This window comes from Petaurus breviceps, unplaced genomic scaffold (assembly GCF_028583685.1).
Source record: "Petaurus breviceps papuanus isolate PSGF00001 unplaced genomic scaffold, PetGlider_PUasm1.0 171, whole genome shotgun sequence".
NCBI classification, from domain to species: Eukaryota; Metazoa; Chordata; class Mammalia; order Diprotodontia; family Petauridae; genus Petaurus; species Petaurus breviceps.
This window is the reverse complement of record NW_027185754.1, coordinates 25,520,215-25,541,304: the sequence shown is the minus strand read 5'-3', so window position 1 is coordinate 25,541,304 and position 21,090 is coordinate 25,520,215. Positions and strand designations below refer to the sequence as shown.

Sequence of the window (21,090 nt, the reverse complement as noted above, 5' to 3'; positions counted from 1 at the left end):
CTGATATTTTAATTCTCCAATTGATAAATGGTCAAAGGATATGAATAGGCAGTTTTCAGAGGAAGAAATTAAATCTATCTATAGTCATATGAAGAAATACTCTAAATCATTACTGATTAAGAGCAATGCAAATCAAAACAATTCTTAGGTACTATATCACATCTGTCAGACTGGCTAACATGACAAAACAGGAAACTTATAAATGCTGGAGAAGTTTGGGAAAATTGGAACACCAATGCATTGTTGGTAGAGTTGTGAACTGATCCAACCATTTGGGAGAGCAATTTGGAACTATGCCCAAAGGGCTATAAAAATGTGCATACCCTTTGACCCTGCGATACCACTTCTAGGGCTATATCCCAAGGAGATCATACAAATAGGAAAAGAACCCACATGTACAAAAATATTTATAGCAGTTCTTTTTGTGGTGGCAAAGAAAGGAAACTGAGGGGATGCACCATCAATCTGGAAATGGCTGAACAAGATGCGGTATATGAATGTAATGGAATACCATTGTGCTATAAGAAGTGATAAGCAGGTCGACTTCAGAAAAACCTGCAAAGACTTACATGAACTGATGCTGAGTGAGGGGAGCAGAACCAGGTGAACATTGTACATAGTTATAGTCACATTCTGCAATGACTAACTTTGGCAGACTTGGCTCAATAATGCAAGATTCTAAGACAACTCCAGGGGTGGCCAGGTGGCGCAGTGAGTAAAGCACCTGCCCCGGAGTTGGGTAGACCTGAGTTCGGTTCTGACCTCAGACACTTAACACAAAAAAACTAGTCGTGTAACCTTGGGCAAGTTACTTACTCCCAATCGCTCTCCAAAAGACAAAAAAAAAAACCTCAGACAACTCCAGAAGGCTCAAGATGGAAAACACTATCCACATCCAGAGAAAGAATTATGGAGTCTGAATGCAGATCAAAGCATACTATTTGCTCTCTCTCTTTTTTGTTTTATTTCTTCTTTATTGTGGCTCATTCCATTGATTATAATTCTCCTTTGCAACATGATTAATATAAAAATGTTTAATGTGAATGTATATGTAAAGCCCTATATCAGATTGCATGCTGTCTTGGGAAGGGGGGAGGGAAGGAGAGAGAAAATCTGGAACTCAAAAGTTTGTGGAACTGAATGTTGTAAACTAAGAATAAATAAACAAATTTTTAAAAATATTTACTGTAAAAAAAAAAAGACTGAAATTTTGGGACTATCATTCTGGCAGCTATGTAGAGGAGAATGGATTGAAATGGGAAAGATATGATGCAAGGTGATGAAGACAATACTACAATAACATAGGAGAACGTTGATGAGGTCCTGAAATAAGGTTGCTGTTGCAATAGAATAAACAAAAGCTGATTAAATGACTGGACCTGAGAGGAAAAGAAATATGAAAAGTCTATAATGACTCCAAAATTATAAACTAGGGTGACTGGAAACATGGCTGTGCCCCTAACAAAAATAGGGATATTACTAAGTGGAGTAGGTTTTGGAGGATAGATGAGAAATTCTTTTTTAGACATGGTGAGTTTGCAATGTTGATGGAACATATGATTCAAAATGTTTAACAGAAAGTTGGTCATAGAGAACACAGAATCAGAGCTCAGGTTAAAGACTTTTTGAGAGTTAAACTCATTCATTCATCAAAATTTATTAAAAGTCTAATATAGGCCACTCAAACAAAATCATCTCAAGGGTTTATTCAAGAAACATCATCTTCAACATGTCACAAGGTCAATTATCAGCTCAAACTCTAGAACTCTGACTCCCAAAATCCTGTACAAATAAGTGGGCCATGTCATATACTTTTCTTGTATCTCTACATAGCCTAACACATACAAATAGCATGCACTGGTAGACTAATGGTGGGTCTGCTTTCAACTCTATTTTCCCCAAAGTTAGAAATAACCCTTCAATTCTCTCTCAAAATGTTATTTTCCAAATTAGTTGTGCTTACAAGTCAGCAATTAATTTCCTTAAATACTCTTTCTTTTTTTTGCTTTTTTGGAGGGCAATTGGGGTTAAGTAACTTGCCCAAGGTCACACAGCTAGTTTTTTTTTGTGTGTGTTAAGTGTCTGAGGTCGGATCCAAACCCAGGTTCTCCTGACTCCAGGGCCGGTGCTCTATTCACTACGCCACCTACCCACCCCAAAATTATATACTTGGATTTTTTTTTTTTTTGCTTTTTGGAGGGCATGTGGGGTTAAGTGACTTGCCCAAGGTCACATGGCTAGTTTTTGTGTTAAATGTCTGAGGCCAGATTTGAACTCAGGTCCTCCTGACTCCAGGACTGGTGCTCTATTTACTATGCCACCTAGCCGCCCCCTTAAATACTCTTAAATCAGATGATTAACCAAATTTCAACTCTGCCATTTATTTACTAATTCTGTGACCTTTGGCAAGTCACTATACCTTTATGGGTCTCTGTGTCATCATCTACAAAATGGCATTATGACTAGATAACAGAATCATATAATGTTAAGGCTGGAGATCTTCAAGACCACCTAGATCAATTCATGCATTTGACAATAGAGGAAAATTACGGGGCGGCCAGGTAGCACAGCAAGTAAGAGCACCGGCCCCAGTGTTGGGATGACCTGAGAAATCGAATCCAGGCTCAGACACTTAGCACCCACCCAGAAACACCTGGCCATGTAACCTTGAGCAAGTTACTTAATCCCAATTGCTTTTTTAGTACCACACCAAGAAATAACTGGCCGTGTAACCTTGAGCAAGTTACTTAACCCCAATTGCTTAAAAAAAAGAAATAGAGGAAATTTAGGAGAAGTGATATGTCCAAGGTCACATTATAATATAATGGCTGCCAGGCAGTCACCTGTAGTCCCTGCTACTGAAGAAAAGGAGGCTGGGGGCAGGTAGGTATCACAGTGAATAGAACACAAGCCCTGGAGTCAGGAGGACCCGAGTTCAAATCAAGCCTCAGACACATAACACTTACTAGCCATGTGACTTTGGGCAAGTCACTTAACCCCAATTGCCCAGCCTTTCCTCTCCAAAAAGACAAAAAAAAAAAAAAAGGAGGCTAGTAAATCACTTAAGTTCTGGGCTAAAGTCAATCATGTGTACACACTAAGTCTGGCACTAATATAGTGAGCCAATGAAAAGGGGCTAGAGGTCACCAGCCTATCCAAAAAGGGATAAACCAGGTCCAACTCAAGCAGGTCAAAGCTTCTTTGCACAATGAGCAGTAGGATTACGCCTGTGAATGGTTGGCTGCTGCACTTCAAGTGAGATAGGGAGATTCGCCCTCCCAAAAAGAAGTTGACAAAGATGAAACTCAGAAACAAGTTTCCTAAATCCCAGTCCATACTTCTTTATACTATATAGATGACCTCAATTGTCTGTTCCAGCTAGAATATTCTATTATTCCAGTTCAGCAGATAAATGAAGAGACTGAAGATTTCTAAACCTAACCCTCTAGGTTAGGCACTGTAAGCTAAAAATTTTTGTTTAGGACAGTTATTTCACATTTATTCTCACTAACAAAACTATAGGATTTTCAAAGATTTCAGTAATTAATAAGGGAAGACAATACTTAGAACTAAATCTCAATCTTAATAAAGGGCAATTAAGATGACTTTATATTATAGTTCTTTTGAAGATGAGATAGAGTGGAAAGAGCATTAGAGTAGGGTTCAGAAGACATACATTTCCATGACTTTCACTTGCTAGTTCTGAGCCTCATCTGTAAAATAATAATGGTATTATCTCATAGGATTGATATGAAGGAAAAAGGTTTGTGAAACCTTATCAAACTATATAAATGTGAATTATGATAATAATTACTATCTTTGTGACTCACTGGATGAGTCAATTCACCTGGTTCATCAAAATAAAATGAAGTGATTAGAACTACACAATTTCTAAAGTCCATCACAGCTCTAAATCCTATGATTTCTCCTTCAGGACCAGTGAGTGATTCTTCTTTCTAGTCATTTTCAGATTCTAAATTTCAATATCCCAAAGGGATGACCCTCCCCCTACATATTTACTCACCATAATATTGACTCAGGAAATCACAGTAATTGAGGCAATCTAGACAACCAGAAGCTGCCATGTGTCAAAATTTGCAGAACGAGTAGAAACACACACGGACAGTACAAAAGCTAAACACTGCTCAGGGGATTTTTACCTGTCCGTGTATGTCTCCACAAACTGTGACTGGTGTAGATACTGGCTGAACATTTGACTCTTCCAACAGGAGGTCACAAACGTAGTCACATAATCGCTAGGAAAAAGAAGAAAGCTTGAGAATATTAGTACAATGTTAACAAAAAAGAACAGGTATCACTAATAACATAACATAAAAGAAATTAACTTGAAATTGCTATGGATTAATCTGTCAGATTTATGCTGGTCGAGCTGTTTTAAAACCCTTACAATTTGGGCTCCCAAAAAATATTATTAGTTATTATTTGAAATACAAAAACCCTACTAATTATTTAATAGCTTTTCTTTTAAATGAGAGGGAATGGTTCATAAAGACCTGGTAAATAAAACTAAAAATGAAACAAAATCTTAGAACTGAAAGGGATACCAGAAGTCATCTAGCCTGACTCCAACCTGAATTCCTTCTATAGCATTCCCTACAAGAAGTCACCAACACTCTGGTCCAAGATCTCCAGTTAGAGAATCTACTACCCTCTAAAATCAGTCTATTCCATTTCTAGACAGTTCTAATTGTTAGGTACTTTTTTCCCTCCTAAAGAGGCAAAATATGCTTCTTTATAACTTCCACCCATTTCTCTACTTTTCTAGCCCTGTAGAGCTAATCGAAACAAGAATAATCCTTATTCCATGGGATAACCCTTCATAAAACTGAAGATACCGATCATGTTACCCTTGAGCAATAATGTTACTCCCTTAAATCATCTATTCTCCAAGCTAAATGATCCTAGTTCCTTTAATGGATAGAAAGCTGACACATATAAAAGAAAGACCCACCGGCTGTGCGGTCTGAAGACCTTCGTCCAAATCCTGCCAGTAACACTACGTGACCTTGAGCAAGTCACCTAACTTCTGAGTCTCAGTTTCCTGGACTAGACAGTTTCTCAGGCCCCTTTCAACTCTAGATCTAAAATCCTACAAATGACATTTAACAATTCATCATGGTTTTAACTAAATTCAACAAATATTTGTTAAGCATCTATGCACAACAGTCTCCTAATGATATTGTACGGCTATAAATAATTGTAGAGCATGATTTCCAAAGAATCAAAACTGGAAAGAAGAATGAAGAACCATGGTGGACACAAACAGGCTGCAGCATATCACTAATGATGACTTGCATAAAGAAAGTAGTAGCATAAAAGATAGTATCTGAACTACTGAAAAGGAGGTAAGTTAGCTGGTCATGTAGAAAGAATGAGGCACAACAAATGTTAAATGCTGCTTTGGTACTTGTCAAATGGTAAAAGACCTAGGAGGAAGGCTCTTAGGTCCATCCCCTGTGGAGGAATTATAAAAAGACATCTGAACAAGAAAAGCACTTCAAACTCTTTATCAGCCCCATGACTCACCACCAGACTACTTCTCCATCTCTACCCACCCTGACTCCAAATGGTGAATTCCTCTGTAGTACCTCTATTTGGGAAAGTACCTAGGGCCAGCCACAATCACTTCAAAAGTAGGCTGAGCTGAGAGCTAGACTTTGGACTACTTTTGCCATTTTCCCCTCCAGATCCCTTTCAGCCCCTTTTACAGTCTTCTCAAATTAGAATGTAAGATCTTTGAGGTCAAGGGCTATCATTCTTTGTGTTTGTATTTTTATTCCATGTGCTTATTAGCAAAGTACACAGTAACCTAATTCATAAATGCTTTATCTATTCTAGTAAGAAAGTAACAAATGAGTTGCAATATATACCACTAGGAATACTCACATTTTTGGGTTTTTGATCTCAAAGAAGTGAAATACTGTGCATATTAAGCACTCTGCTAGGCACTACAGATTCAAAGACAAAATGTCCTCAAGTTGCTTACACTCTGCTGAGGGGCTATTATAAATACAGAATCGGGGGCTGAACCTATGATTTTACTGGTATAGGGAAATTCCAGATAAGAACACCAACCAGGGCACCTCCACACCTTGAAAGAGTATTAGGGAGTGGACTAGCACTGAAAGGTTAGGTATCTTCCCCAAGGTCATAGGGCCAGTATGTGTCTGAACTTGAATACAGAGCTTCTTGGCTCCAAGTAGAGCCCTCTATCCACTATACCAGTGGTTTCCAATGTTGTTTGTTCTGAAAAACCCTTTCAATAACAAAGATATGGTATGAATCCCCAAGGAAATTTAATATACTACTTATTTTGTATTGTGTTTACAATAACTACAAAAACTTTTACTCAAAAAAGTTTCAAGTTAAAATTTACACTATACAATTATAATATATAAAACTTCATTATGCCTATAATTTAAGAAAATTCTAAATATAAAATAACAAAATAATTACAAATATTTTATATGGGACATTCTGTAAGAATTAAAAGCAATCCAGCAAAACTTCATGTGCTTACCATTATTACTATGTGTCTCAATACCAAATAGAATCTTAAATCTAGTACTACATCAAGTTTATTTCTGTATTCTGACTTAAAACGAGAACAAGCAAAAATGTTTGCTCACACAAATATGTGGCTGAAATAGGAAGATAATTTTACAGGCTCTTTTACGAGAAAATGGAATGTCATTTAAAAAAAAATTTAGCTACCAAAGTAATCTATGAAGATGAACATTTATTCACAAAATAATTACTTTTCTACTGACTAATGACAAGCACTGTATTAAATGACAGATGTACTTGAAGTGTATTTGCACATATTGCTTCTTTTTTAACGATGTTTATATAGCGAGTCCCAAAATCCTAGTGGAGTTTTACACTATTATAACTGAAAACTTTGGGAATGCTCCATACATAAACTAACTTTAGTGAGTAAAGAATTTCTTTAGACATGACTTTCTTCTCTTCTACCACTGGCATACCAGTTTTCCTGTTTAGTCCATTAGTCATGTCCAAAGTTTCATAATCCCATTTGGGGTTTTCTTGGCAAAGATCCTAGAGCAGTTTGTCATTTTCACCTCATTTTATACAGTTGAGAAAACTGAGGTAAACAGGGCTAAGTGACTTGCCCAGGATCACAGTTAGTGTCTGAGGCAGAATTTGAATTCAGACCCTCTTGATTATGGAGTCAGCCCTCCATAGCACCACTTAGCTAGTAAATCAACTGGACTCTCACAGATACAAAACTGAACAAACAACCAGTGTTGCCAACCAGATGACTTGAAAATCCTCCATTTACCAGAACAGTAAGATAACGAGAGAACAAGTTTAAAACAAAAAAGTTTTAATAGTACATTAAGAGGCAACATTAAATTTGTTTCTGTTATTTACGATGGTTTCAGGATGGCTTATGATACACATGCCCAGCAATAGTAGCTTTCAAACACCCTGATTTTTGTCCTTCATAAACACAATCGTTCATAACATCTCGATCAAATAATTACACAGCTTATGAGACACAATTATGGGGGAACAGAGGAGAAAGGGATATATATATATATACTCTGGTGTAACTTACAGTACAAAAATGAGGGTATGAACATGTATCTGACTATCAGTTGAGAATTGGCTTGAGCTGGAATACTGAACTCTTATGGCAGTTGTGGAAAAAATTTGGTGACAGGCTGAGAAACTGCAAAAATACATTGCACTTACTGCAATCAATGAACAAACACCAAAATCACTGGGCACACAATCATGATGATTACAAATCCCTGAAGAAACAAATCTATAATGCTTCAAGCACACATATACTTTTTGTCGGAAAAATGTATCTGTAACTTAACTGGGCAGTTATTCACTGAGTAAAGCATCATTACAGAATTTTTAGTGCAAACCCGTTGGATCATCATGGGAACTCCTGAATCACCAAATGGTAACCACTACAGCATGCTACCACTCCTGTACACAGATAAGCATAATAAGCATAAAAAATAAAAGGGAGTAAGGAAGAAATCAGACAAAGTACTTTAGAAAAATTCAAGGAGAAAGGGAACACTAACAGGAAGAAAAAGGGAAAGGGAAAGCTACAGAGAAGTAGCACTGGATTGAACCCTAAATGATATTTCAAATTACCTCACTATCCTAAGTCCTCTTCTCAAGACGCACTCAGAGTTATCCTTCTTAAAATGAGAAACACAAAGCAGGGCATAATAGTACAGATGAAATTCTAAAAGACAATGGATTTAGTAAAAGGATTTTGGTGGAAAACTTACTTGTAGTCCTCTGCCTCTGAATGACTGCTAAATGATTTTTATGTACAGAGATCCAGGAAGATCAAAATGTCTACTGTGTTACCTAAAAACAGAAGAGTTCTGGACAATGAGAACTATCAATCCTTCAGAAGGAAGATGAGATACAGGGGACTTAGTTGTTAAAAAGGGAAGAAGAAAAAAGAAAAAACATTTGTGGAAGAAACAGAATAGAGTCTAGTGCTAATACTGGCCAAATCTGTACTAAGTTTTTAGTATATTCGTTTATTTAACTGCATTTGAAAGCTTACTTCAAGATCTCTAATTTCCTAAGCATAGTTACTTTCTTCCTACCTTCGTATGCATTCTGCAATCTTCATGAGTTGTTGTGGCCTAAAAAATTCATTCCCTCGTCACTGATACTTGATCGTAAGCTTCTCTAAATTCTGACAGGCTGGTCCTAAGGAAGGAGACAGAGACCTATAATGGAAGCCTTTTCAACTTTGTAGGACATTCTAGAACTTATACTTCATAGATATAGCCTTCAAGGATTAAGGGTAATTTGTATGCAAAATGGGGCATTACAAGAATTCTTAAAGGAGTTCTTAACTTTTTTTAGGTCTTGACAGACTGTTAAGACCCACGGACCCCTCTATCAAAAGGAGACGTTTCTCTAGCTACATATCGTTTTTTAAAAAGCACTGTAATAGCCTAGATTTGCATAGTATTTCTCTCCTTCAAAAACTCAAATCAAGGGGTAGATAGATGGTGCAGTGAGTAGAGCACCAGCCCTAGAATCAGGAGGATATGGGTTCAAATCCGGCCTTAGGCACCTGACACACTTACTAGCTGTGTGAACTTGGGCAAGTCACTTAACCCCAATTGCCTTGCCTTCCCCCCTCCCAAAAAAGAGTTTAATTAAAAAGAAAACTCAAATCAAAAATCTTATAAAAGAGATTAATTATCCTGGTCCCTATTTGATGTGATCCTAGAAATAAATGCTGGTGATAGCGGTAAAACAGGAGAAAGAAATTAAAGTCATAAAGATATATGCACGGGGGGAAAAAAATTATAAATATTTTTTAAAAAAGAACTAAAAAAGGGGCGGCTAGGTGGTGGCACAGTGAATAGAGTACTGGTCCTGGAGTCAGAAGGACCTGAGTTCAAATCTGACCTCAGACACTTAACACTTACTAGCCATGTGACCTTGGGCAAGTCACTTAACCCCAAATGCCCTGTCTTCCCCCCTCCAAAAAGCAAAAAAAAAAAAAAAAAAGGAATTAAGATACACGGAGATGAAATAAAACAATTCATATTTGCTGATGATTTTACTTGGAAAATGTTTTTACTTAGAAAATCCTAGAGAATCAGCAGAGATACTAACTGAAACAATGGATTTAGTAGAACTGTTAAGGTTAAAGTAAACCTGTAAAAATTACAAAATAAACTCATTTTAAAAAATCAACATTTCAATTAAAAATCTAAGGTGCAATAATAGAAAAGGAAGTCCCATTCAAAATAGCTATAAAATACAAACAAAATACCTGGGTGTCACTCTAACAAATACAATTACAAAAATGTTCCTTAAAGAAATAAACACCTTAAATAACTACAGGAATACGTAGTGCTAATGGCTAGGCCCTGTCAATATGATAAAATGACAATATTACCAAAGTTAATTTACAGATTTAGTGCTAGACCAATCAAACTATCAAAGGGATACTTTACAAGAACTAAATAAAATTAATTAATAAATAATTAAATAAATTAAGCTAGCTAAAACAAGCTAAAGAAATAAAGCAAACGAATGAAATTAATTTGGAAGAACAAAAAAGGTAAGAATAAGAAGAACACTATGACTTCAAGACAGCAAACTATACTATAAAGCAATAATCTTCGAAACTATCAAGTACTGATTTAAAAAAAAAACAAAACTAGATCAGTGGAAATGACTACACAAAGAAGAATCAAATATAACTGAATTCAATTACTTAGTATTTTATAAAACTGAAAACAAATTACCTAGGAAAGAACTCCCTACTGGAGTAGGGACTGATGCAAAAATTGCAAAGTAATCTGGCAGAAAGTATATTTCTAAAAAACATCTTATGCCACAGACCACAATAAATTAAAAATTATATGACCTGAACATTAAAGTTCATATTGTTAAAAAGAATTAGAAGAGAAGTTGATCATATTTTTCAAGTCTATAGGTACAGAGGGTGAATTCTTAAACAACAGACTGAGGAAATTACAAAAGATAAAACAGATAATTTCAAGTACATAAAACCGAAAAACTTGCAGGAATAAAATTAACACTACTAGGATAAGAAGGTAAGCTATCACCAGGGGGGGAAATCTTCCTATCAAATATTTCTGATATGAGTCTTATATCCAGTTATACAGCAAACAGAAATAAAGACTATGAAAATTATTTTCTTATAAATGGTCTAGAGTTATAAACAATTCTTCTCAAAGTAAGAAATACAAACTATTAACAACCATATGAAAGAATACTCCAAATCAAAACAACTCCAAGCCTCATCCATACATCCATTAAACTGACAATGACAAAAGATGGGAATAGTCAATGTTAGAGAGACTGCAGAGACACTGGTACGCTAATGCACAGCTGGTAGAATTATGAATTAGCCCAAATATTCTGCAAGGTGAATTACAATTATACAAAGAGAATGACTTAGTTATGATGATCAAAAGAGAAAGGCAGTGTCTTTTTATTTAATCAATTTAAAAGAGGGATCCCTTTGTTCACCTAGGACCAGACTGAAAGGGAAATCTGCATGAAGATAATAATTGAATCCATGGAAACTAATAAGTACTGAAAAAAAGTAACTGGTTTCAGGGATATATAGTTAGTTCCCTTCAACAGTTTCTTGTATTAACATCACTACTGTTCTGATTTGTAAAGTAAAAACTCTAAACTTAGGTTTTACTTTGTAGTGGAATTTTACCCCTTGTTTCATGATCACTATGCAAAATAAGCTGGAAATTGTTTGAGCTACGGAGAATTTCAATTAGTAGGAGAAACTGCCCATCTGGACCCTTTTCCAGAAGAAATGCTTGCATATTAATAAACTGTCACTGACAGATTTTGATTTGAAACATCCCTAGCCAGATGTTGTCTCTTTTTTCTCTAAATATTTTGTACTTCTAAATACACTTTCACATCATATCTTGTATTATGTTTCTCTGTGTATGTCATATTCTCTTGGTCTTTATAGCTCCGAAAGCTCCTAGCATCGTACCTTGATGGAAGTATGTCAACAAGCATTATTAAACACGTAGAATGTGTCAAGCAATGAAATGTACTAAGCACCTGGAAATCAGAGACAGGCAAACAAATATAAAAACAAAAACAAACAGTTCCTACTCTCAAGAAGCTCACAGTCTAATGGGGTTCGGGGGAGAGACAAGTCAAAAACAATTATGTACAAACAAGATATATACAGGCTATTTTGAGTAATCTCAAAAGAAAGGCACTAAGGTTAAGCAAGGAGGACCAGGAAAGGATTCTTACAGATGGCTGGACTTTCACTGAGACTTGAAGGAAGTAGGAAAATAGATATGTGGGGGGAGAGAGTTCCAATCATGGGAGACAGTCAGTGAAAATACACAGAATCAGAAGAGTCCTGGTAAGAGAAATGGCAAGGAGGCCAATCCCCTGTAAGTTTAGTGCCTGCCCTCTGAGATTAGCCCCAATTAGTCCCCAAATATCCTACATATACCCTGTCTGTGAATAGTTGTTTGCATGTAGTCTCTCTCATTATACTGTGAGCTCCTTGAGAGCAGGGACTCTTGGGGGTTTGTTTTTTTAACTTGTTTTGTTTGCCTTTCTTTGTATCCTGAGCACTTAGCACAGTGGCTGGCACATAACACAAACTATACAAACTGATTATGTCACCGCATCCCTGATCTGACTTAGGTCAAGTCCAGAATCTCATGAACCATGCCATGCTGCCTGCCCAACACTTATTTGAAATACTTAAGTTGTTCATCTTTTGATAAACCTACATTAGCTTTCCACCATATGTATGTATAACAAGTTTAATTTACTCAGTACTCTTCGTGATACTCTCTAGGCTTTTGTGACAGTTCTCTCTCCTGATTCCTTTTCCTACTTATCTGACAGGGTTTTTTTTTCCTTCAGTTTTTCTTTGTAGAATTTTTATCTAAGTCTTTCCTACTAACTGTGGGTGTCTCCCAAGGCTCTGTGCTGGACCTTCTTTTGCTCTCCCTCTCTACAATTTCCTTTGATAATCTCATTAGTTTCCATGGATTCAATTATTATCTTCATGCAGATGATTTTCAAATTAGCTTCAACTTCTCTCCTTATCTATAATTCAATAAACATTTATTAAGAAACTACTATGTGGGGGCGAAACCAAGATGGCGGAGTAGAAGCACGACCCTCCAGCGGCTCCGGCTTCCACCCTCCCCAATCCATGTAAAAAGGGGACTCTAAACAAACTTTGGAGCTGCAGAACCCACAAAATGACACAGAGAAGCTAACCTCCCTCTGAGGACAGCCCGGCAGGTCGGCAGGAATCGGCCAGCGCAACGCTCTGGGAGCCGAGCCCAGCCCCACGCCTAGGCTTTAGCCCCAGGGCAGGCCTGACCAGCCTCCAGCCAGAGGGACTCCAGAGCAGCAGTAGCTGTGGCTGTTTCCAGATTTATCAATACATAGATGCGAAGGACAAGGTGAGAGGCCAGTGCAGTCTGGACTTTGGGACCCAGTAAGTGGGAGTGCGTGGCTTTTACCCCCGGGGCGAGAAACCGCTGAGATGCTGGCACAGCCTGCCAGTGCCGCGTGGAGGCTTAAGCCCCTGGCCTGCAGAGTGTAGGGGGACCAAGCACCAGTCTGAGGGGTAATCGCTCTTGCTTTAACCTGCTTGGATCTGGATTGCAGTCTAGGGTGGAGGTCCTGGGGTGTGTGTCCAGCTTGCCAGAGCGTGTGGAGACCTCAGAGAGGGCACCCATCTAATACCTCCGGCAGCTGAGAAGACCCCAGCATTTGGGACGAAAACTCCCCTGTCTGGTGGCAGAGTCCTACTGTGGCAGGGAGCCCAGAGGTCAAATCATTAAGTGGCAAAATGAGCAGGCAGGGGAAACAAAGCAGACAGAAGATTCCAACACTGCACTCCTGTTTTGGGGATAAGAAGGAGCGGGGCATGGAACAGGAGGAAATCAGTGAAGTCAGAACTCCTGCACCAAAAGCTTCAAAGGAAAATACCAGCTGGTTACAGGCCATAGAGGACCTTAAGAAGCAGATAAGAGAAGTGGAGGAAAAATTGGGAAGAGAAATGAGAACAATGAAAGAAGATTATGAAATGAGAGTCAACAGCCTGACTGAAGAAAATAACACCTTAAAAAACAGACTGACTCAAATGGCAAAGGAGGCTCAAAAAGGCAATGAGGAGAAGAATGCCTTAAAAAGTCGAATTTGCCAGATGGAAAAAGAATCTCAAGAGCTCACTGAGGAGAGTCACTGCTTCGGAATTGGATTGGAGCAAATGGAAGCTAGTGACTTTATGAGAAATCAAGATGCTGTTAAACAGATCCAAACAAATGAAAGAATAGAAGGCAATGTGAAATATCTCATGGGAAAAACCACTGACCTGGAAAATAGATCCAGGAGAGATAATTTAAAAAGTATTGGACTGCCTGAGAGCCATGACCAAAGTAAGAGCCTGGAAAGCATCCTCCAGGAAGTTCTCAAAGAAAACTGCCCTGATGTTTTAGAACGAGAGGGCAAAACAGAGGTTGAAAGAATCCACCGATCACCTCCTGAAAAAGATCCCAAAAAGAAAACTCCTAGGAATATTATAGCCAGGTTCCGGAATTCCCAGATTAAGGAGAGATTACAAGCAGCCAGGAAGAAACAATTTGAATATTGTGGAAACACAATCAGGATAACCCAGGATCTGGCAGCTTCTACACTGAGGGATCGAAGGGCCTGGAATGTGATATTCCCGAGGTCAAGGGAGCTGGGATTAAAACCAAGAGTCACCTACCTAGCAAAATTGAGTATCATGTTTCAGGGGAAAATATGTTCATTCAGTGGAATACAGGACTTTCAAGCATTCTTGCTGAAAAAAACAGAGTTGAATAGAAAATTTGACATTCAGATACAAGAAGCAAGAGAAGCATGAGAAGGTAAACAGGGAAAAGAAATCATAAGGAACTTATCAAAGTTGAACTACTTTTTTTTTAAGCAATCGGGGTTGAGTGGCTTGCTCGGGGTTGCACAGCCAGTTGTTGTTTCTGGGTGTGGTGCTGGGTGTCTGGGCCCAGATTTGATCCGGGTCGTCCCGGCACTGGGGCCGGTGCTCTTGCTTGCTGAGCCACCTGGCCAAAGTTGAACTATTAACATTCCTACATGGAAAAACAATAATTGTAACTTATGAAACTTTTCTCAGTAGTTGAAGGGATTAGAAATATGTGTGTGTGTGTATATATATATATATATATATATATATGTCTTTATATGAGGGTATGCGGGCATATGAATACATATGTGAATGTGTGTATATACATTTACAGGTATACATAGATAGAGGGCACAGGACCAATTTAACAGGAAGGGATGATACTTAAAAGGTGAAATTAAGAGATGAGAGGAATATAATGAGAGGAGATGGGGAGAGACAGAGTGGGGCAGCTATCTCATACAGAAGAGGCAAGGGAAAATGGTTGCAATGGAGGGGAAGAATAGGAAGGCGGGGGGGAATGGGTCAACCTTACTCCTATTGAATCTGGCTTGAGGAGGGAGGGAAATACACACTAAATAGGGGATCTCACCCTCCAGGAGAATAGGGGGGGAAGGGGATGTGAGGGGGGATGATGGAAGGGAGGGCAGGCTGGTGGGGAGGGAAGTTGGAAGCACCCACTTTTGAAAAGGGACGGGATCAAGGTAGAGAGTAGAACAAGTGGGAGGTGGGATAGGAGGGAGGGAAATATAGTCAGTCTTTTACAATACATCTACTATGTTATTGTTTTGCATTAGCCGCACATGTACAACCTATACTGAACTGCTTGTCTCCCCAGTGGGGGTGGGTGGCAGGGGGGAAGGGAATGAATCTGGAATTGAAAGTTTTAAAATCAAATATTCAAATATATGTATATATATTAAAAAAAAAAAAGAAACTATTATGTGCTGGGCAGCATGCTAAGTACCTGTCATACATCTCAAACTGGATGTCCAAGAGACATCTTAAATTCAACTTGTCTAAAATTAGCCTCAATATCTTCATGCCTAAATCCTCCCCGTTTCCTAACTTTCCTGTTAATATTAGGGTACCATTCTCCCAGCCATCCAGGTTCAAAATCTAGGTGTCATCCTCTATTTACTCTTCCTTTCTCCCCCATTTTCAGTCAGTTGACAAGTCCTGTCAAGTTTTACCTTTGCAACATCTCTCATATACCCCCCTTCTCTCCTCTGACACTGCCACCACCCTGGTGTAGACCCCATGTCATTTCCTGCCTGAAAGATTACAATAGCCAGGGCAGCTAGGTACAGTGAATAGAGCACCAGCCCTGGAGTCAGGAGGACCTGAGTTCAAATCTGGCCTCAGATACTTGACATACTTACTAGCCGTGTGACTTTGGGCAAGTCACTTAACCCCAAATGCCCTCCAAAAAGCAAAAAAAAAACAAAAAGATAAATTACAATAGCCTTCCAGTTAGTCTCCCTACCTCAAGTCTCTCCCCACTCCATTCCAGTACATCCTCTGCTCAGCTGTCAAACTGGTCTTTCTATAAAGCACTGATTTGACCATGTCATCCACCATCATCACCAATTCAATAAACTTCAGCAGCTTCCTAACACCTCCAGGAGCAAATATGCAATCCTCTGTTTTGCTTTTAAAGCCCTTTACAACCTGGCATCTTTCTGATCTTTTTTACTCCTTCTTCTTCCACCATATTCTGCGATGCAGTGAACTCCTAGTTCAATGTTTTTTTCCATTAAATGATGTTTCATCTTTAGTAAGTGCAAAGTACTCTGCCATACACTGTGGGGTATAATACACAGTTGAATAAAATATTTTCTCTACTTTCTAAGTGACCACTTAAAATCTAGCTGGGAAGAGACAACATCTCCTTACCTATAGCGGATCTAAACTTGGTGGTGCTCAAAAAATGTTTTTCTTGAATTGCTGAAGGGGCAATAACACAGAAAATTTAAATCATATGAGATCTAGGCAACAATTCAAGACAATAAGATTGATTATTTCATTCAACAAATATTTATTAAGCCAGTACTGTGTACAAAGTCCTGGGCATTGCTGGGCACTGAAGATCAAAAATTCAACTAAAACACAGTATTTGTTTCTTCAGTCACTGAGATTCTGCAGACTTCACAAGTCACCCAAGTTCTTAATCCTGGAGTTTTAGAATCAAAGAATCTTAAGATTGGAGGAAACCCCAGAAGCAACCTGAAGAATTCCCTCTAAAGATCCCAGACAAATGGCCATCCACCCTTTGTTTTAAAGACCCTTGGTGAACAATATCCTAGTACCTCCAGAAGCTACCCATTTGATGTTTGCATAGCTCTCACTATTAGTAAGTTTTTCTTTGTCAACTGTAAATCTACCACTGCATAATTTTTACCGATTGCTCCTAGCTCTATACTCTGGGACCAAGCAGAATTAATTCCCCTTCCACATAAACAGTTCTTTAAATACTCAAAGATGAGTGAAAGTAAAAAGAGCATAGAACATAGAATCAGGAAACGTGGGTTTAAAGGTTAAGCTATGTAGTCCTGAGCAAGTCATAGTTTCTAAGAGCCTGTTTCCACAGCAGTAAAATAGAAATGATAATTCCTAATAACAGCTACCCTAACATTTATTATCTCTTTTGAGCTTCGCAACAACCCTGTGAACTCAGCACTATTTTCCCATTTTACAGCTAAGAAAAGTGAAGCTGACAAATGTCTTGTTCAGGGTCACACAGCTGGTTCAAGACAGGACTGGAATGCAAATCTTCTTAATTCTGAGACCTCATACTCCAGCCACTGAACCACCCAGCTGTATTTATCAATACTACCTGTTTCACTATTGCTTTATGAGCACTTTGCGTACCTTAAAGTGCTATATGTGATTTTAAAAAAAACACCTAAGTCACCTTACTATTTATATCCTAGTAAGCAGGAATGGGGGCTACCAGACTGCTTCAAGACCTAGCATGAAGGACCCACAATCAAAGATCCTGGTACTATAGAAGTTCACACTTTCTTCTTCCTCATCATGGAAGTTACTTGCCAAACTGCCAATTTTCCCTCCACAAATTCTCTTTCCTTTTCTCCAATCACACTATGTTCATTGAGATTCTCATCATTCTTACCTGGACTACTGTGATAGTCTACTGATTTAGTCAGTCTCCTGTATTCTAGTCAATCCACTCTGCAATCCATAATTATTTGAATAACTGTCCAAAAAAAAATTAAGGCAAAAATGTGCCGTGTCAGCCCCCTATTATTCAAAAACCTTCAAGGGTTTTTGGATACTACTAGGATAAAATAACACATTTAAGGCCTTCTGTAATCTGATTCCAATACACCTTTCAAAGTTTATTCACATTACTTCTCATCACACAGTCTACATTCCAGCCAAACTCCCTGAACCTGACATTCTATCTCCCATTTCATACCTCAATGTGCTACTATGTCCAAAAAAGGGGAAAAAATCAGAAGGAGTGATGGAAATAACAAAGAAAATGTCATATGGATGCAAGGTGTTGCCCACACCTAGAATAAGACATGCAGTTTCCAATGTACCACCTCAAGAAAGATAAAACATAATGTAAGTGATCCAGAGAGGTGTGAATAAAATGATTAAAAGAACAGAGTGACACTATATGGAGAAGAAAAAGTTTAAATGAATTAAGCTAAAGACATGTAGAATGTAAGCCTCTGAGAGCAGAGACTTTAGCTTCTGTTTCTGTATCCCTAATGTCTTGCACATGATAGATGCTTAATAAATGTGTGCTGAATTCAATCTGTTAACAGATGAGAATCTAAAAAGTCATGGAGATGAGTAGGAAATTCTGTTACTGCAGGAAAGGAACTTTACAGGAACACCCAGCATATTCCAACCAAGGCTGATTTTTTTTTTGCAAGACAGTCGTAATGATTGTTCTTAATACATTATAACCGATGTCTAGATTACATGAGCAACAAGATGGAGAACCAGATATTTTCTTCAATCACCATGACCTTTCAAACTTCTCCAAAAACAGAAATTATGCATGAAAGATAAAGTAATTTTAGCTGTTTCTACTGTAGGGCATGCAGAATTTAAAAAAAAAAAAACAAAAACAAAAAATACAGGTTTATATCTAAACCTACCTCTACACCCAAGTCCCTCCTCCTTTTTTTCCCCAGTACCTGGAAACTCTGGGTTCAGGTTGCAGAAGTTTGCTGGCCTGGATAGCCAGCTTGACCACAGCCCTTCAAGAGCAAAAGTCTGATGGAGGTGGTAACCTGGAAGCACCAATGTGGCAAGGCTCTGAACTGCTAGTGCCAGGCCAGAGAACTGAGGACAGAGAAAGTGGGACAGGTCACCAGTACAGGATACCTTGTATGGGGGAGGAATGGACCACTGCAATCAACTGGGGTCAGTTCTAACCATTTAGACACTCAGGCTGGTAAACCATAAATTGTGTAGTGTGGGAAGAAACTGAGACTATTTGAGATCCAGATCCCAAGGAAACCACAACCAGAGGGGAGAGTCAGAAAATGAGTGATATGGGAAATGGGGGGAGGATACTGAAAGTACTAAAGATTTCAGGAAAAATAAATCTCAGAGACTATGATAAATATAAACATATCTCAAAGACTGAATCAACCAAAAAAAAAAACTCCAGTAATAACAAAAGGAAATATGATTTCAAGTTCCAGTAAACAAGTTCAGGAATCTATGAATAAATACTGTAAAATAAAGAAAAAAGATCCAACACTTGATAAGACAGAGGATCCTGAGGAATTTGAGGAGAACATGGAACCATACACGATTTTCCTGAGTGGTTTAAAAGAGAAATGACAATTATAAGAGCAGACTTTTATGGCCTACAAAGTTGAAACAATGACCAGAAAGACAAATTGAAATCTACAATGGCAAGTCTCACCAAAGATTCACAAGAGAGAATAGATTGGGAATGCAAAGACAAAGAAGTGAAGGGCAACTTAGAAGAAAAGAAGCAAAAAACAATAACATAAAAAAGTATGCCCAGTATGCAAGCAAAATAGACTGAGCTCAAAGACAGGATGCAAAGACAACCTAAGAATTAGAGGTCTCCCAGAAGAACACAACAGGACCAAAAAACCTTAACACCATAACAAAGGAAATCATAGACAAGAACTGAACATAGGAAATGAAATTCCAATGGAAAGAATTCATAGATTGCTTCCAGGAAGGAAAAAAAAAACCCAAGGTTGCAAACTCCAAGACACATAGTGGTTAAATTTAACGATTCAACTCAGAAACAAGTTCTTAGAGATATCAGGAAAAAGATCTTCAAATACAAGGGAAAGAATATTCAAAGAACACAAAACTATTCTTCATGAACTAGAAAAAGGTTGAGGAAATAGAATAATGTGTTCAAAAGAGCAGTGGGGCTCAGAATACAGACCAGATTGACCTATCAACAAATCTGAACAACCATACAGAACAAGAGATAAATATTCAATAATAAAGAGTTTGAAAAATTTTTTTGCTGCTTTTTCTTTTGGAGGGGGGAAGGCAGGGCAACTGGGGTTAAGTGACTTTCCCAAGGTCACATAGCTAGTAAGTGTTAAGTATCTGAGGACAAATTTGAACTCAGGTCCTCCTGACTCCAGGACTGGTACTCTATTCACTGTGCCACCCAGCCACCCCAAGTCTGAAACATTTTTATAAAGAAAACCAGAACTGAAGAAATTGACTTCTCAGCTATACCAAACAAGAGAAATGTGAGAAGGAATAAATACAGCAACAGAGTAACAACAATAGGGACCACCAAAAGATTTGTTTCAAAATGTCAACAAGGAGATGGGTTAAGGCAGAAATGTAGAAGTAACAGTGAAGAGTCAGATGGGAAGCCATCAGGGACAGAAAATGGCAATACTGCCTACAGTTGAACGTTTCATTTATGGGACGACATCATGGGGGGGCAAGGGGGGGGGGGGCGCAGAGTAATTAACCAAAGGGAAGAGGGGCAGGGAGAATATAGTTACTACAACAATGTAAATGGCAAGAATGACACACCAAAAGATCAAAAGCAAAGGTAACAAAATTGCAAAGATCAAGTGGGACTCAAATAAACAGATAGGAAAAGATACCCCCAACCTACTCCTACATGAAGGTGGGAGGTCCACATGTGTTACACATTGCACAGTTTCAGACTTTTTCAATAAACTAGTAAGTTATGTCGACATTTTTTTCCTCTCTAAAAATACTATTTGTCATATGGGATGGGTTTCTGGGAGAGGGGAAAGAAACATAGGATACAATGGTGACGTAAGAAACAGAAAATACCAATTAAAAACATTTTTCAAAATAATACATTATAACCAAAACCCATCTGTTAACCAAATTCCAGAATACAAGAACAAGGAGCCATTTTTTGGAAGCTGGGGAGAGGTAAGCTTTGAACAAATAAAGAGAATTGCTACTTCATAATCAAGTGTACTTCTTTAACAAATCAATAAACATATACTGAATTATTATTACTATGTGCCAGGCACTGTTCTAAGAACTGATACAAAGAAAAAGCAAAAACAGTTGCTGCCCTCAAGAAGCTTACATTCTAACAAAATAAA

At 38.1% G+C, this 21,090-nt stretch overlaps 1 protein-coding gene across 5 annotated transcripts in view; it reads right to left on the bottom strand.

Annotated features, from left to right (window-relative positions):
• The window catches only part of PPP6C (protein phosphatase 6 catalytic subunit), a 48,139-nt gene that overhangs the window by 17,153 nt on the left and 9,896 nt on the right, over positions 1–21,090 (bottom strand). For 3 of the 5 annotated variants that reach the window (XM_069082755.1, XM_069082756.1, XM_069082757.1), the window contains exon 3: positions 4,161–4,256. The exons of 1 other annotated variant lie outside the window; for it this stretch is intronic. In XM_069082755.1, the coding sequence (XP_068938856.1) occupies positions 4,161–4,256 (96 nt within the window). Of the gene's footprint in view, positions 1–4,160; positions 4,257–8,630; positions 8,737–21,090 lie in introns of all 5 variants that reach the window. One more of the 5 variants, XM_069082758.1, reaches the window with a different exon arrangement.